Source organism: Bombina bombina, chromosome 3 (genome assembly GCF_027579735.1).
Source record: "Bombina bombina isolate aBomBom1 chromosome 3, aBomBom1.pri, whole genome shotgun sequence".
Classification (NCBI taxonomy): domain Eukaryota; kingdom Metazoa; phylum Chordata; class Amphibia; order Anura; family Bombinatoridae; genus Bombina; species Bombina bombina.
In genome coordinates, this window is record NC_069501.1 from 503,744,042 (window position 1) to 503,762,436 (window position 18,395).

Below are 18,395 nucleotides of genomic sequence, written 5' to 3' on the forward strand. Positions count from 1 at the left end.
CTGCAAACAAATATGTAAACACAAATCAGTCACACCTGTTTGTAACAAAATGTTTAATTTGTTTTTGCAATGGTTTCTAAAAGTTGCTGCAATTCTGTCCCACTAGTAGCCAAAAAAAAACAATTATTAGTGTCAAATCACAGACTGCAAAGCATAGTCTACTTCCTGTGGTATCCCACAGTTCCATAGTTATAGGTTTATAAAGACAAAACCACCATTTTGTTGTGATCCTAACATGTCTGCCTCCCTCACGCCTCACGCTTGCTATGGCCATTGGGTTACTTTGCTAACACAGTGGTCTAAAGGAACACAGTACTTTTAATTTTGAGTAAAGTGTGTTTTGAATCCTTTCCATGCAACACAGTTATGTGTATTATCCTATAGTTTTAAGTGTACAAACCAAACTGCAGTACTTGTACCAGTGGCAAGTAAAGATGGAACACAGTATCTTGGAAATAACATAGGTTGTCTTTATCTGGGGGTTAAAGCAATTGGGGATCTCTCTAATTGAACCTGTACTCAAGCAGAAAGTCCCTTATATCCTGGCCTGAACGAGCCTCCAAAAAAACAGGCTGGACACCCTGCTTTAGTCTATTAAATACATTAATGATACATTTGTTTGTATCATGGCCACATAGTACGTTATATTGGTTTATTCCCTCAACTGTCATAACTATCATACATACAGCAGCAACTATGGAAAACAGTTTTAAAGTCCTTTAACTTTAACATCTTTTTCAAATTCAGCTTTCAGTTACAATTGAAAAGAGGCTTTATATTATAGAGCAAGATAGGAAAAGTTTACTCCCTAAGGGGATATGGTATTATAGTCTTTATAAACACCATCATTTTGATGAAGTAATATTAATCCATATCCAGCAGAGGATGATTTTCTTGCAGCAGTTTATTTTTATTTTTTTAATTTCCTGGCTTGGTTCGGTTTCTGGTCCCCAATTTTTTTTGGGAGGTGCTGGAAGTGAGGTGTGACTTGACGATATCACAGAGGTCACTTTATGAACAAAACGTAAAAGGCCATTGTAATACACGAGACAGAAACAGCCAAATGTAGACGGGAGCCAATAACTGCAGCTAGAAGAGATATTGCAAAAATATGTTAATACATATAGTATATGATATAAAGACATTATACTACTGTTTATGTGTAATATAGAGGAATATGTGGAATACAGGTTAAAGAATAGTGATCAGCTACCCAGTATCAGAGATCATAGGGCACATTTTTTTGGAAGAGAGTTGCCAGAAGTATATCTGAGTTACTGAACAGATTATGTCCTGAAAACAGCTCCCCTACCCAGCACAGATATCAGGTTGTCTGAGAAACAGCTTAGCATTTGATGTCTATAAAGTAAATGAACCAACTTATGGCCCAGTCTATGAGAATAGCTGTGCCACACGGACCCACGTAAATACCTGGGCACAAGGATGGCATAACCACTTGTGAAAATCACTGCACCCAACATCTTCCACATCTTCTTGACTAAAACATATCTGTATGGTAGAGCACATCTGTTACCGCAGTCTAAAAACAGTAAAGCATCTGGCACATCCCAAGGTAACATATAGCTTTACCCCTGGTAACCCCTTCCGTAAAAATAGCTGCATGTCTGATACCTCCTGTCTATTAAAAGGCCATTATAGTGAGGGTGGGGGGAATACTCTAATTCGTTATAGCATGTAATTATACCACTGCAACTCTATGTGCTTCTCCCCTAAACATGGGTTAAACACATAGTTCAAATTCAGCTCTGTAGCAACATTTGGTCCGAACGGAAACTGCTGCTGAGTTTATCAGAATTGCTAGCTGCACAGCTGTGTTGTGTGATTAGTAGTGGTTATAGGGTCAGCAGCAGTTTCTGCTCAGGACCTGCAATATTGTGCAGCTCCCGAGTTGCAGGGTCACTGGTGATTACATTGCATGCTCCAATGAATTAGCGCATTACATATATTCACTATAATGGCACTTTAAAGGGATAACACAGTACTCCTTTATACAAAACTTGTTTTGTTACTAAATCAGCACTTAAACATTCTCAGTCTAACCATGCCCCCAGTGTGATAAGGGAGCTTACCATTGCAAAACTTAAGTTTAATGGGGAAGGAAGTTTTGCAGCAAAAGTCCTATACTGAATATGGGCAATAAACTAATTGCAGCAAGCAGATAGGCGTCACCTAGCAACACTTAAAGGGACCTTATACACTAGATTTTTCTTTGCATAAATGTTTTGTAGATGATCCATTTATATAGCCTTTACAGTTTTTTGTTTTTTTTAATATAGTTTTGCTTATTTTTAAATAACATTGCACTGATTTTCAGACTCCTAACCAAGCCCCAAAGTTTTAGAATACTTATGTATAGCTACTTTAGCTTGCTCCTGCGTAAAGAGTCTTTTCAAATGCAGAGGAAGGGGGTGTGGTGATGATCTGTTTTTTTTTTCTATAAAACTACTTGCAGTGGGTGTTCCACCTAATCTTTTCAACAGTGCTAAACTGAGAGATTCTAAGTACGTTTTTAAACGGTTTTATACTGGATTTTACATCAGTATCTGTGCATATTATTCTTTATAGTAGTGTATTACATGCAGTTAAATGAAAATTGGTGTATACTGTCCCTTTAAGGAATAACAGCTAAATTGCCTTCCTGTGGAGGCCCCATCCTTCTTGTAGGGCTGTGACAGGAAGTAAGGAACCCTGCACAAATTAAAAAAAAAAAAGTAATAAAAGTGTTGAATAATAAATATTCTGCTTAGAGCTTGCTTTTTTATTACAACAATGAAACAGACCGTTTAAAGTGAATGTCAAGTTTGATGAATCAGTGCCCGGTTTTTAAAAATCCTATTAAAAACTGGGGCACTTTCATTTATTAAACTTTACATTTCACTAATTTTGTTCAAATACTTACCTTTTAATATTGAAAGCCGCTCCAGTGATTCACCCTCTTTACCGCTCGTCACTTCATACGTCAGCAATGACGAATACGGCATCCTCCGATCACGGCTTTTCCCCCAGGGGAATCATTGCCTGAGGCAACGCCTTGATTGTAGGAAGCCGGATTCGTCATTTTTGACATATGAAGAGGCTTGCAACGGGCGGGGGAAGCGCTGGAGCGGCTTTCAAGATTAAAAGTTAAGTATTTTAACAAAACAAGTGAAATATAAAGTTTGATGAATGAAAGTGCCCCTGTTTTTAAAAACCAGACACTGATTCATCAAACTTGACATTCACTTTAATATACCTTAAAAGATAGCTGAACTCACAAACCCTATGTGTTAAGGGAAGTAGCTCATATGGATTATTATTTGTATTAATACTAATAATAAAGCCCCTATGCGAAACAAAAATAATTGTGTTCTTAGCAGTAAGTTGTGTCAAAAGTCTTGCACCCAAACACTGGCCCTACCACATCCTATATATACACTAGGAATATATATTGCATTTACCTTTATAAAAGACTCCCCAAACACCCTTCTTTTCAGACAACAGCCAGCTACGCAGACGAGGCACCTTCTTGAAGTAAGCACACGTACAGACAAAAAGCAGAGCAAAAACCAGGAGCCCGTCCAAAGAGTAAACTGAAAGAATAAAATGAAATTAAAGTTTGCCAATGTGAAAAATTTTGGTTTTCCAAGTCAAACATTGTTCAGGGATTACTATGTCTCTTAAAGTAAGTGTCCTAGTTCCTAAATGTTTATACTCTTCTACATACATTATATGGCCAAAAGTATGTGGAGACCTAACCATGACATGTATATGAGCTTGTTGGCTTCCCCTTTGTGGCTATAACAGGCGCAACTCTTCTAGCATTTTGGAGTGTGTCTGTCCCCAAGGCAGAACATGCATTGATCTGAGAGGTCATCACAGAAAATGCAGCATGTCGGCAAAAAGAACAGGACACATGCAGGAACTGCTCCCCATCAGGCTGTTTTCTTCAAACAGAGCTTTGCTCTGGCTGCACTGTGTAAGTTTTCCTTAACATAGCGTATCCACAGCAAAGTGCTGTTTGAATTGAACAGTAAAATATACAGTAGAGCTGCAAATCTGTAGCACCTTCATTAAAAGGGACAGTAAAGTCATAATTAGACATTCAGAATTTAGACAGAGCATACAATTTTAAACAACTTTGCAATTTACCTATATTATTTAATTTGCTTCCTTCTCTTGTTATCCTTTGCTGAAAGGTTTATCTAGGAAAGCTCAGGAGCAGCAAAGAACCGATTGGTGGCTGCATATATATATATATATATATATATATATACACACAAATATCCAGACAGGTGCACTCACTGTGACATAAGACATCCGCCGGGGTGCTGCGCTGAAAACATATAGCAATATCCGTTCAACCCCTCAAGGTAGAAAAACTCTTCACTCTCCGGTCTCTTTCAAAATCCTTTATTAAGTATCCAGCATCATATGATGGGAATTTTGTCATATGATGCTGGATACTTAATAAAGGATTTTGAAAGAGACCGGAGAGTGAAGCGTTTTTCTACCTTGAGGGGTTGAACGGATATAGATAGAGATAGATATATATTAGATATATATTATATATATATATATATATATATATATATATATATATATATATATATATATATATATATATATATATATATATATATATATATATATATATATATATATATATATATATATATATATAGTCATTGGCTCACCCATGTGTTCAGTTAGAAACCATTAGTGCATTGCTGCTCCTTCAACAAAAGATACCAATAGAATGAAGCAAATTTGATAATAGAAGTAAACTGGAAAGTTGTTTAAAATTGTATGTTCTACCTAAATCATGAAATAAATATTTTGGGTTTCAAGCTCCCGACACACTGTTCTCATGCTGATGCTGCTTCCAGAGTCAGTTTGGAACTCTGGAGTGAGTGATCGGCCATGTTTTTATTTACAAGCTTCAAGAGATATAAAACCTCCAATCTTTCTTTCATAATTAAGTTTCTTGGTATCATTTGTTGGAAAGCATACCTAGGTATACTCAAAAGCAGCAGTGCACTACTGGGAGATAGCTGAACACATTAGGCGAGCCAATGGAAAGAGGGATATATGAGCAGTCACAGATTAGCAGCTAGCTCCCAGTAGTGTATTGCTGCTACTAAGTCTACCTAGGTATGCTTTCCAACAAAAGACGCCAAGAGAACAAAGTAAACTGTAAAGGTGCTTAAAATTGTATCCTCTATCTGAATCCTGAAAAAATGTAATTGTCACTTTATTCTAGGAGCAACAACAGCCCAGCCAGGAAGTGGTTGACCAAGCAAACAGAGTGGGGTTGCAGAGTATTGAAAAGGACATACAACCCCAAAATGATGTTTCATGATTCAGATAGAACAATTTTAAACAATGTAGCCACCAACCCAGGGTGCTGAATCAAATACATGCCAGCTCCTAAGCTTACATTGCTGCTTTTTCAAATAGAGATACCAAGAGAACGAGGAAACATTGATAACAGGAGTAAATTAGAAAGTTGCTTTAATGGATATAAAACCCACATTTTTTTTCTTTAATGATTCAGATAGAGAATACAATTTTAAGCAACTTTCTAATTTACTCCTATTATCAATTTTTTTTTCGTTCTCTTGGTATTTTTATTTTAAGAACCAGAAACTTAAGCTTAGGAGCCGGACCATTTTTGGTTCAGCACCTGAGTAGCGTTTGCTGATTGGTGCTAAACCAAAAATGGGCCGTCTCCTAAGCTTAGATTCCTGCATTTCAATTAAAGATACAAAGAAAAATTGATAATAGGAGTACATTTTTTTAAGTTGCATTCTCTATCTGAAACCTGAAAGAAAGAAAAAAATTGGGTTTAATTTCCCTTTAACCCCTTAATGACCACAGCACTTTTCCATTTTCTGTCCGTTTGGGACCAAGGCTATTTTTACATTTTTGCAGCGTTTGTGTTTAGCTGTAATTTTCCTCTTACTCATTTACTGTACCCACACATTATATATTTTTCTCGCCATTAAGTGGACTTTCTAAAGATACCATTATTTTCATCATATCTTATAATTTACTATTTTTATTTATAAAATATGAGGAAAAATCTGAAAAACACACACTTTTTCTAACTTTGACCCCCAAAATCTGTTACACATTTTCAAACACCAAAAAACACCCATGCTAAATAGTTTCTAAATTTTGTCCTGAGTTTAGAAATACCCAATGTTTACATGTTCTTTGCTTTTTTTGCAAGTTATAGGGCAATAAATACAAGTAGCACTTTGCTATTTCCAAACCACTTTTTAGCGCTAGTTACATTGGGACACTGATATCTGTCAGGAATCTCTGAATATCCATTGACATGTATATATATTTTTTTTAGAAGACATCCCAAAGTATTGATCTAGGCCCATTTTGGTATATTTCATGCCACCATTTCACCGCCAAATGCGATCAAATAACAAAAAAAATGTTCACTTTTTCACAAACTTTAGGTTTCTCACTGAAATTATTTACAAACAGCTTGTGCAATAAGGGCATAAATGGTTGTAAATGCTTCTCTGGGATCCCCTTTGTTCAGAAATAGCAGACATATATGGCTTTGGCGTTGCTTTTTGGTAATTAGAAGGCCGCTAAATTCCGCTGCGCATCACACGTGTATTATGGCTAGCAGTGAATGGGGTTAATTAGGTAGCTTGTAGGGAGCTTGCAGGGTTAATTTTAGCTTTAGTGTAGAGATCAGCCTCCCACCTGACACATCACACCCCCTGATCCCTCCCAAACAGCTCTGTTCCCTCCCCCACAATTCTCCCCGCCATCTTAAGTACTGGCAGAAAGTCTGCCAGTACTAAAATAAAAGCTATCTTATTTTTTTAACATATTTACATATGCTGCTGTGTAGGATCCCCCTTAGCCCCCAAACAGCTCTCTAACCCTCCCCCACTAACTTATTTGGAGCCATCTTGGGTACTGGCAGCTGTCTGCCAGTACCCAGTTTACAAAAAAAAGATGTTATTTTTATTTAAAAAAAAAAATAAAAAAAAAAAAATCTGTAGTGTAGCTCCCCCCCAAAGATCAACCCCCCAACCCTTCCCAGATCCCTTAGACACATTTTATTTTTATTTCCCACCCACCTCTCTCCCACTTTTCATACAAAAAATTTCTGTAGTATAGCGGTTCCCACCCGCTCCCTCCCCGTGCACGTGCCTGCCCACCACCCCCCCCGTGCACGCGTCCATGTGCGACCCCGATCCAGCCCTCCAAACCATTGATGGCCGCCCACCCGCCTCGGCTCCCACCCACCAACGATTGCAGCCATCGATGGCCAGTGCAGAAAGGGCCACGGAGGGGTAAAAAAGGTTATTGCGGGATGCCTTGATATTGAGGCATCACTGCAATAACCGGAAAGCGGCTGGAAGCCATCAGGATCGCTTTCACCGCTTTCCCAGACCGACGATGTGCAGGGTACGTCCTCAGTCGCTAAGGGTATTTTTTTGGAGGACCTACCTGACCACAGCACTTTTCCATTTTCTGTCCATTTGGGACCAAGGCTATTTTTACATTTTTGCGGTGTTTGTGTTTAGCTGTAATTTTCCTCTTACTTATTTACTGTACCCACCCCCAAGGCAGAACATAGAGTGATCTGAGATGTCATCGCAGAAAATGCAGCATGTCTGCAGAAACAACAGGAACTGTTAGCACTTTAACTTTTCAGCGCTGCTCCACATTAGGCTGTTCTTTTTAAACAAAGCGGTTATCTGGCTGCATTGTATAAGTTTTCCTTAATACAGTGCATCCAGAGCAAAGTGCTGTTTGAAGACAACAGTAAGTTCCCACGGGAACAGGGCTCCCAATTTCCCCTGTATTTGTTAAATTTTGTCTGGTGTACTGTCCTTTTATATTTGTTACCCATGGACAGCGCTGCAGAATCTGTTGGCGCTTTATAAATAAAGAATAATAATAAAATATGCAGTAGTGCTGCAAAGCAGCAGTGCATTGATTGTTTGGCTCTCAGATCTTTGCAAGCTCGTTCCCTAGCTTTTCACAGTCTGCAAAGCTGTCTTTCTCTGACTGTAAGATGTTCGTATGAGCAATGCACCTTTTTTATTACTACATTTCTATGTTAGACTAAGAGAAAAGGAAACAAATTAATTCAATAGAAATTTTACAATTACTTTTTTTGTCAGCAGCTAATTTGCAATGCAATTTTCAACTACTGCACTAGATTATAAAACTTTAAATATTGCTTTATTCTCATTGCAATTGATCTGGTGCTTTAGTGTAACTGACAAATTTACAATGTTTATTCATTTAAAAATGACCTGCAGAAAATTTTTCACTAAAAAAATCTCATTGTAGAAAGTGAAAAAAAGTTCTGCCTCTGGGGTACCCACACATATTATATACCGTTTTTCTCGCCATTAAATGGACTTTCTCAAGATATCATTATTTTCATCATATCTTATAATTTACTATAAAAATTTTTTTTATAAAATATGAGGAAAAAAAAAAAAAAAACACACTTTTTCTAACTTTGACCCCCAAAATCTGTTACACATCTACAATCATCAAAAAACACCCATGCTAAATAGTTTCTAAATTTTGTCCTGAGTTCAGAAATACCCAATGTTTACATGTTCTTTGCTTTTTTTGCAAGTTATAGGGCCATAAATACAAGTACCACTTTGCTATTTCCAAACCACTTATTTTCAAAATTAGCGCTAGCTACATTGGGACACTGATATCTTTCAGGAATCCCTGAATATCCATTGACATGTATATATATTTTTTAGAAGACATCCCAAAGTATTGATCTAGGCCCATTTTGGTATATTTCATGGCACCATTTCACCGTCAAATAAGATCAAATAAAAATTTTTTTTTCACTTTTTCCACAAACTTTAGGTTTCTCACTGAAAAAATATTAGCAAACAACTTGTGCAATTGTGGCACAAATGATTGTAAATGCTTCTCTGGGATCCCCTTTGTTCATAAATAGCAGACACATATGGCTTTGGCATTTTTATTTGGTAATTAGAAGGCCGCTAAATGCCACTGCGCACCACACATGTATTATGCCCAGCAGTGGAGGGGTTAATTAGGGAGCTTCTCGGGTTAATTTCAGCTTTAGTTTAGTGTAGTAGACAACACAAAGTATTGATCTAGGCCCATCTTGGTATATTTCATGCCACCATTTCACTGCCAAATGCGATCAAATAAAAAAAAATATTTTAGCTTTAGTGTAGAGATCAGCCTCCCATCTGACACATCAGACCCCCTGATCCCTCCCAAACAGCTCTCTTCCCTCCCCCAACCCACAATTGTCCCCGCCATCTTAAGTACTGGCAGAAAGTCTGCCAGTACTAAAATAAAAGGTATTTTAAAAAAATATATATATTTTTTTAAGCATATTTACATATGCTGATGTGTAGGATTCCCCCCTTAGCCCCCAACCTCCCTGATCCCCCCCCCCCAAACAGCTCTCTAACCCTCCCCCTCTACCTTACTGGGAGCCATCTTGGGTACTGCCAGTACCCAGTTTCTGCAAAAAAATGCTTTTTATTTATTTTTATTTTCTGCAGTGTAGCTTCCCCCCAAAGAACAACCCCCCTCCACCTCCCAAATCACTTTGATTTTTAATAAAAAATACTTTTACCCAACTTTTATTTTTAACTGTTTTCTGTAGTGTAGACGTTCCCACCCGCATCCACCCCGTGCACGTGCCCCCGGCGATCCCGCCCCCCTCAACGTCAAATGACCCATCGATGGCCGCCCACCTGCCTCCCACGTAAGCTCCCACCCACCAACGATACCGGCCATCAATGTCCGGTGCAGAGACGGCCACAGAGTGGCTCTCTCTGCATCGGATGGCCAAGGGGGGTTATTGCAGGATTCCTCGATATCGAGGCATCACTGCAATAACCGGAAAGCGGCTGGAAGCGATCAGGATCGCTTCCAGCTGCTTTCCAGACCAAAGACGTACGCCATACGTCCTCGGTCATTAACTGTATTTTTTTTGAGGACGTATGGCGTACGTCCTTGGTCGTTAAGGGGTTAAAGGGACACTGAACTCAAATTTTTTTCTTTCATGATTCAGATAGAGGATGCAATTTTAAGCAACTTTCTAATTTACTCCTATTATTTTTTCTTTGTTCTCTTGGTATCTTTATTTAAAAAAAGCAGGATGTAAGCTTACGAACCGGCCCATTTTTGGTTCAGACACTGGATAGCACTTGCTGATTGGTGGGTATATTTAGCCACCAATGTGCAAGCAGTACCCAGGTGCTGAACCAAAGATGGGCCAGCTCGTAAGCTTACATTCCTGCTTTTTCAAATAAAGATACCAAGAGAACGAAGAAAAATTAATAACAGGAGTAAATTAGAAAGTTGCATGCTCTATCTGAATCATGACAGAACAAATGTGGGCTTCATATCCCTTTAATGAAAGTATATTGCAAAGTTTTATTACCATGCAAAAATAAATAGTTCATAAACAACTCTCAAGATGTTAACTGTCCCTTAACTCCTTCCCTACCTTATGGATGTTCTATGCTGTCCTAACTGCACTGGGCTTTAAAGCCCTTAGGATGGCATAGAACGTTATCGCTGTTTGGCTGTACTGAAGCCAAAGGCGCTTCCTGAATGGGATCGTGGGCTGGAGGGCATGCCTAGTGACATAGGCACTCCCCCCTGACACAATCCCATCATTGAAATCACGCGATCGCATGAACGATCGTGTGATTTCAGTTTTTTTTACTTATTTGTTTACATTGGAAATTTGTTCCAATGTAGACAAATAAGTCTGGGAGGGAAAGGGTTAAAATAAAAACAGCTTTTACTTGACTTTTTTTTATACAAAAAAAATATTTTTTAACAGCTGCTCTTTCGTAAATTGAGTAATATTATTATCATTTATTTATATAGCGCCACAAAATTCTGTGGCGCTGGGAACAGAGATAGGGGTAAACAATGACAAAGATTTGTGATAAGAAACAAGACATAAGAGAGTAATCTAGTACAAGAGGAAGAGGGCCCTGCTCCGGAGAGCTTATAGTCTACAGGTTGAGGGTGCAGAGACATAAGGTTTGGGCTAGCTTGTCACATGGATTGTAGTTGCAGCAGTGAGTCAGGCAGTTCAAGAATTATTTTGGGTAGGATGAAAAAACAGGCGAGATGGTACACCTCTCTGAATAGGTGGGTTTTCAAGGAGTGTCTGAAGCTATCGAAGGTTGGAAACAGTCTTATGGAGCAGGGTAGAGCGTTCCAGAGAACAGGAGCAGTACGTGAGAAGTTTTGAAGGCGGAAGTGGGATGTAGAGATAACAGGAGTGGAGAGACGTAGGTCAGAGGTTGATCGAAAAGGACGGGTCAGGGAATATTTGGAGATGAGAGAGGAAATACAGTTGGGAGTGAGGCTGTTGAGTGCCTTATAGGTTAGGGTTAATACTTTGAATTGTACTCTAGAGTGTATGAAGAGCCAGTGTAGAGACTGGCAGTGCACAGCAGCGGACGTACATTGGCGACTTAGGTGGATGAGTCTAGCTGAAGCATTCATAATAGATTGGAGGAGGGAGAAGCGGTGTTTGGGAATGCCATTTAGAAGTAGATTGCAATATTCTATGTGTGACAGAATGAATTAATATTTTTTTAGTTACATGAGTAAGGAAAGGACAAATTCTGGAAATGTTACATAGGTGTGCAAGGCAATATTTGGCGAGTGCTTGTATATGTGGAGTAAATGTGAATTCCGAGTCAAGTGTGACCCAAGACAGCAGACCTGGGGTGAGGCGTTGAGAATAGTCTCCAACTTTAAGAGAAATGTCAGGTTTTAGATGTCTCGAAGAGGAGGGGGGAATAAGAAGCAGCTCAGTTTTACACAGATTGAGTTGGAGGTAGTGTGAGGACATACAAGAGGAAATAGCAGAGAGACAGTTGGTAATCTGGTTGAGTAAAGAGAGAGAAATATTAGGAGGCCTATTTAAATAAAAATATTTGGCGCATAAAAAGGGTAGGAACAGCGTTAGCGCGGGTATTAGTAAGCTGGCCCCCACAAAAATAAACGATGCAATCAAGGGGTTAAATCCCTGCTACATGTGTTAGATGAATTTAAAGGGCCATAATACCCAAATGTTTAAACACTTGATGCAGTATAGCTGTAAAAAGCGGACTAGAAAATATCACCTGAACATCTCTATGTAAAAAAGAAATATATTTTACCTCTAAAGTTCCTCAGTAGCTACATCCCATTGTAAAGGATTTCTAAGCAGCAAATCAGTATGTCTGTCCCGGGACAGCCGAAGGGATGAGCCTCGTGCACTCATGTTATTTTCCTATTCAGTTCAAGGAAGTTTACAATGAAATCTCATGAGAGTTAAGTCAAATCTCATGAGATCACAGTAAAAGAGTTCATGACCTCAGCACTGCTGATGCTGATTGGCTGCTGTTCATTTCTTCATTTATTATTTTTATTACCTGCAGCTGGGCAGCAGCTGAGTATAACTTTTTACACAGAACTTACTCTGCTTGCGCTGATGAAATTGTGAGGTAAAATATCTTCCTTTTTTACATAGAGATGCTCAAGTGATATTTTCCTGTCAGCTTTTTACAGTTATACTGCATCAGTTTCAAGTGATTTAGCATATGAGTATTATGTCCCTTAAAAGTGCCAGTAAACCTAAAAAATAATGTTATATAATTCTGCACATAGTGTAGAATTATATAACATTATATTAGTGTGTGACAGACCCTTCTGTCAGGACTGAAGGAGTTAATTGTGTTTAGCTAAGAAACTAATTTCTAAAGACAGAGTTGCTGGCTCCAGCTATAATCTAATTAGTGCTAAGCATTCTATTGTTTGATCACCTCCAGAGAGAAAACGCCTAAGTGATAAGAAGGGCCAAGAGTGTCTTGTGGTTGAAGTGTTTAAGTAATATAATTCTATTGTATCATGTCAAAGGGCTTGTTCCCTCCATGTAATGTACAACAGTCTTTCAACCCCCATCTGGGGGGGTGTCAAACCTGTATAAATACTAGGCATCTAGCCTTTAATAAATGTCATTCTGTTTTAAACCTGAAAACTGGCTTGGTTGTGAATTGCTGATTCCCTATGCAGGACATTGTTCATCTGGTATTAACCTTGGTATCCTGTTGGTACCGTAACAATTGGTGGCAAGCGACGGAATGAACCTTATCGCCCAGAAGAGCAACTACACAAGCCAGTAACCTCAGGAAGAGGGGGATTATTACAATACTGACTAAGATGGAAAAGAGAAAAGTAAATTTTGCAGCTTTTAAAAACTTCCTGGAAACAGAAGGAGAGATTGATGGGTACCTTGCGGATTTTGAGAGGCAATGTGCACTACACAAGGTACCCGCAGAGGACTGGGTCACGATATTATCTGGAAAATTATCCGGCCGGGCCAGAGAGGCTTTTCGGGCCATTCCAGATGAGGAAGTCAGGGATTATAATACGGTAAAAGAGGCTCTGCTCTCCAGGTATGCGGTTACACCGGAGGCGGTTCAGAGACACTGTTAAATTAGCTGGAGATTCCTACCTTGAGTGGGCATGTAAGGTGCACCGCACAGCAGCTCACTGGATAGCGGGGTGCCAAGCCATATCTGGGGAAGAGGTGCTGCAGCTATTCCTGTTGGAACATTGCTTCGACAAGTTACCCGCAGGAGTTCGAGAGTGGGTTCGGGACCGTAAACCCTCCACCCTGCAGGAAGCGGCTCGCTTGGCAGATGAGTATACGGATGCCCGCAAACTGGACACTGCTACCACTAAGCCCCCTGCTAGAGTGGAGTACAGACCCCCAGTCACCCCAGCAGCTGCCAGTTACCAAACCCCGGCGCACCGCTATACCACACGGCCTCCGGCCACGAACTACCCTAAGAGAGCCCTGTTCAATTTGCGGGGCTACTCACAACCGATTCGATGCTTTGGATGTAAGCAACTAGGGCACAAAAGACCAGAGTGTCCCCTAAACGCAGCGAACCAAGCGCAGTCCTGGAGAAGACCTGCCGGCGGAATCCCACGTAATCCTCAGCCTGCGGCCCGCTACGTAGAGGCGCAAGAATGCTGGAGCATCCTACATGAGGCAGACCTTGTGCAAGCTGCCCACCGGAATAACCGGCAACTGGTTAAAGTGAATGGGAAGAAGGTCAGTGGTCTACGGGATACTGGTGCTACCATGACCTTGCTTCAAAAGAACTTGGTGTCTGAGAAACAGTACACTGGAGACACTGTGGCTGTGAGGGTAGCAAGGGGCGATGTGTTCAGCCTACCTGTTGCCAGGGTACATTTGGATTGGGGAGTGGGCGCTAGACCTGTGAATGTGGGGGTCAAGAAGGACTTACCTGCTGATGTTCTTCTTGGAAATGACTTGGCCCCCCTTGTTTCTGCCTACGCTCCTATGGGTCCCGCTGATGTTAACTCTGTGACTACCCGTGCAGCAGAGACTGACCCACCTGCTGCTAAGCCCCAGGACGCTGAGCTCAGTAAATCTCTATCCGCTATTGATATGTGGAGGTCCCGTTACAATGCGCTGATGAAGGAGAAGAGGAGCGCAGAGGAAAAAGCACGTTTAGAACGTGAATCTCTGCTAGACAAGCTGCACCGACAGACTGCAGAAAACACCAGCTTGAGAGTGGGACATGAAACCTTAAAGACAAACTTAGCGACACTTGAGGAGAAGCTGACGCTGGCTCATAGTGAGGTGCAGCAACTCAAGGGCACCCTATGTCAGTATGAAGGGATTGTGGATACCTATAAAGAGCAGGTACAGAAAACTCGTAAAGAAGCTGATGGGATTTTGAAGGACTGTTTAGCCCTAGTCTGGGCACTGAGGAAGTTGAACCCTTCTTTGTATGGACAGGAATTCTCTCTCATAACGGGAATACAGATGGATTGTCCTGGCAAACTGACATGCCTACCACCTCCTAGTCCGGTCATCCCCAGGTTGACCCGCCAAAGGGTCAAGCCGGGTCTGCCGGAGTGTTCCACAACGGGGGAGATATGTGACAGACCCTTCTGTCAGGACTGAAGGAGTTAATTGTGTTTAGCTAAGAAACTAATTTCTAAAGACAGAGTTGCTGGCTCCAGCTATAATCTAATTAGTGCTAAGCATTCTATTGTTTGATCACCTCCAGAGAGAAAACGCCTAAGTGATAAGAAGGGCCAAGAGTGTCTTGTGGTTGAAGTGTTTAAGTAATATAATTCTATTGTATCATGTCAAAGGGCTTGTTCCCTCCATGTAATGTACAACAGTCTTTCAACCCCCATCTGGGGGGGGTGTCAAACCTGTATAAATACTAGGCATCTAGCCTTTAATAAATGTCATTCTGTTTTAAACCTGAAAACTGGCTTGGTTGTGAATTGCTGATTCCCTATGCAGGACATTGTTCATCTGGTATTAACCTTGGTATCCTGTTGGTACCGTAACATAGTGCTAGTTTTTTTTATTTACAAATATATCCAGTGATTTTTTTATAAAAAGAAGAAGTGGGTTTTTCAGACCCGCCCTCTGTGCTCTACTGAGCGGGTCTGGTTTTCCCTTAGAGCGCATCGGGCCAGCTGTTTAATCACAGCCCAGCCCGACCGCGCCATTACATTCAATGCAGCTCGCTCCTGCTCTGTCTGACAGCAGGAGCGAGCTGCATTGAATGTAATGGCGCGGTCGGGCCACCGGATATATTTGTAATAAAAAAACTAGCACTAATATAATTCTGCACTATGTGCAGAATTATATAACATTATTTATTAGGTTTACTGGCACTTTTAAGGGACATAATACTCATATGCTAAAACCAGACCCGCTCAGTAGAGCATAGAGGGCGGGTCTGGAAAACCCTCTTCTTTTTATAAAAAAAAAACACCAGATATATTTGTAATAAAAAACTAGCACTAATATAATGTTATATAATTCTGCACATAGTGCAGAATTATATAACAATATTTTTTAGGTTTACTGGCCCTTTAAGTGGATAAAACACTGATGTTCAAAACACCAGCACCTTCAAGTGCTAAATAACTGATCTATGTTTGCTCCAAGCAATCTATGGTTAAATTAGTGGAGTGTGTGTATGTTCAGGGCAATCAAAGGTTAATTCACGGATACCTGCAACAAAGCTAATCTAGGGGTTAAATCACTACTACGTTAGCACAAGCAATGATTAACCGCTTAATTGCCGTATGTATTCCTTACAATTAATGGATTAGATCTCTGTTATGTTTGTTTTCTGACAGTTAAGGGGTTTCATTGTTACTGACAACTAAGATGCAAAAACCATAATGTAAACATATATGAAGTTGCCATTAGTAAGCTGTTATCTGACTTGTACATTATAAAGCAGACAACTTACTAGACATGGTCAGATGTAGCCATTGGTATATTAGTAGATTTACCCTGTTTATTTGCAGATATGTGTCACGTAAACAAAGGTGCAGTACACAAACCCTCACACGCAATGCACATTCTCAGGGGTAAATTGTTGCACGCCTCGATTTTCACTGGCTTACCGTTAGTCATGTTGGTGTTAATGGGAAATACTCCCCAGCCAAAAGCCCCTGCTTTTCGGTCCTCACTTCCTGGTCCACCTCATCAAGCTGCCAACCAGCCCCGGAACGCTTACTCCGTATAGGGTGGTTAGTCCGTTTTACAGCCTGACGTCATGAAAGTCTAAATGCATAGTGGCCATTTTGGAACCTGGAAAATACCAAATACTGTACAAACAGTAGTATCATTTTGGTAACCAATAAACAGCGCCTTGACTAAAAAAATAAAATACGTATTTAGCACATCGTTGGCCATTTTAAGTACGGGCAAGCAGAGGCAGCACAAATTTAGGAAGTTGCAGTGAATGGGGGCAACGTCAGTTTATAAATATACGGCAAACGTAGCACGTACAAGCTTCTTCCTTACATTAATTTTAATTTCTTATTTCGAATCACACAGTATATCTATCTATCTATCTATCTATCTATCTATCTATATATATATATATATATATATATATATATATATATATATATATATATATATATATATACATACATACATACATTATCCCTTTTATTTGTTGTCTTACTAGCTTCTGTATCTAGTTTACTCAGCATGAAGATACTAAATATACAGCTAATGTACCTTTTACTTCCTATTGAACAGATCCTGGCTTTATAAGGATGAGAACTAGATCATTGAAAAATGACAGTGCTAGATCCCATACTGCCAATGGACCTTTTGCCCCTAGTGGTCACGTACTGTATAGGGATGGGAAATAAAGCTTTCAAAGCAATACAACTAGAGCCCATACTGCTAAAGGATATGCTGCCAATAGTGGTCAGGACATGTTTACCCCCTAGCGGATAGGTACAGAATTTAAACCGTCCACATTGACATGACTTTATCCCATGCTGCTAATGGACCTTTTGCCCCGCCCCCCAAGTGGTCAGCGTTCGGCGATAGCAGTAGATTGCATCCTTGTAACAATTTGTTGCCATTGTGGTCATGTCATGTATACAAATAGTGTGACAGTGTTATTCCATAAGTGACAGTTCTCTAATTGCAATATGTATAATGGACCTTTTACCCCCTACCAATTAGGTCCTGATTAGGGATGAGAACTAGAACACTCCCTTTGCGTAATCACATGCTAATTGACTTTCCCCCCTACAGGTCATGTCCTCCATAGGGGTAAAAACTAAACCACTCGTGTCAGGGCTAATTATTTTACAACTAATGGACATATTGCCCCCTAGTGGTCAGTTCTTACATAGGGATGGGAACGAACCATTCACAGTGACAAGGCTAGATCTTTTTACTTCCAGCTAGTACATGTTGTGTATAGGGATAAGCAGTCCCAGTTTAAAATAGCAGAGCTAATTCTAATACAACTAATGAATCATCTATAGCCAAATAACATAGGTCATACAAACATAAATTTGGTATTCCCCATGTTCTAATTCAGTGTTTCTAAACAGTATTGTAATAGATTCACCTGCTCAGGTGGAAAAAAATACATAGCATAATGCCTGTTAATGGTACTTGAGTTAGTAAACATTATTCCAATGCACTTTTATTTACTTTTATTTAATATAGGTCACAAATAAGTTGAGGAAATAGCTAAATCAGTATGAGAGCCATACAATTTAAAGGGCCCTTATAACGGAAAAATTAAATGATCTAATTCATTAGAGCATATCATTTTAACACCAGCGACCAGGCAATGCTATGTGTTTAACCGCTACAAAGGAATTAAACACAGTTAAAGCACCACCCAGGAGCCAACACTGATGGTTCTGAGCAGACCTAACCCAATCAGCAGTAGTGTACTACATTTGCTGCGTTCGGGCAGCGCTCAGGAGCTAGTGGAGGCACTTCGCTTCCAGCGATGACGTGGTGCTAGGTGACTTCACAAGCA

At 39.9% G+C, this 18,395-nt stretch overlaps 1 protein-coding gene across 2 annotated transcripts; it reads right to left on the minus strand.

Moving 5' to 3' along the window:
- Positions 1–36: 36 nt before the first annotated feature.
- On the minus strand, positions 37–17,196 carry TMEM167B (transmembrane protein 167B). Of its 2 annotated transcripts, none has more exons than XM_053706882.1 (4): positions 17,120–17,196; positions 16,495–16,681; positions 3,459–3,590; positions 37–1,089 (listed from the first exon to the last, which is right to left on the minus strand). In XM_053706882.1, exons 2-4 carry the CDS (start codon positions 16,502–16,504, stop codon positions 1,007–1,009), a joined length of 225 nt encoding a protein of 74 aa, XP_053562857.1. In that variant the 5' UTR covers positions 16,505–16,681; positions 17,120–17,196; the 3' UTR covers positions 37–1,006. The 2 variants fall into 2 exon arrangements, with proteins under 2 accessions (XP_053562857.1, XP_053562856.1); XM_053706881.1 differs by having other exon boundaries at positions 16,495–16,698; positions 17,120–17,186.
- Between the last annotated feature and the right edge of the window lie 1,199 nt (positions 17,197–18,395).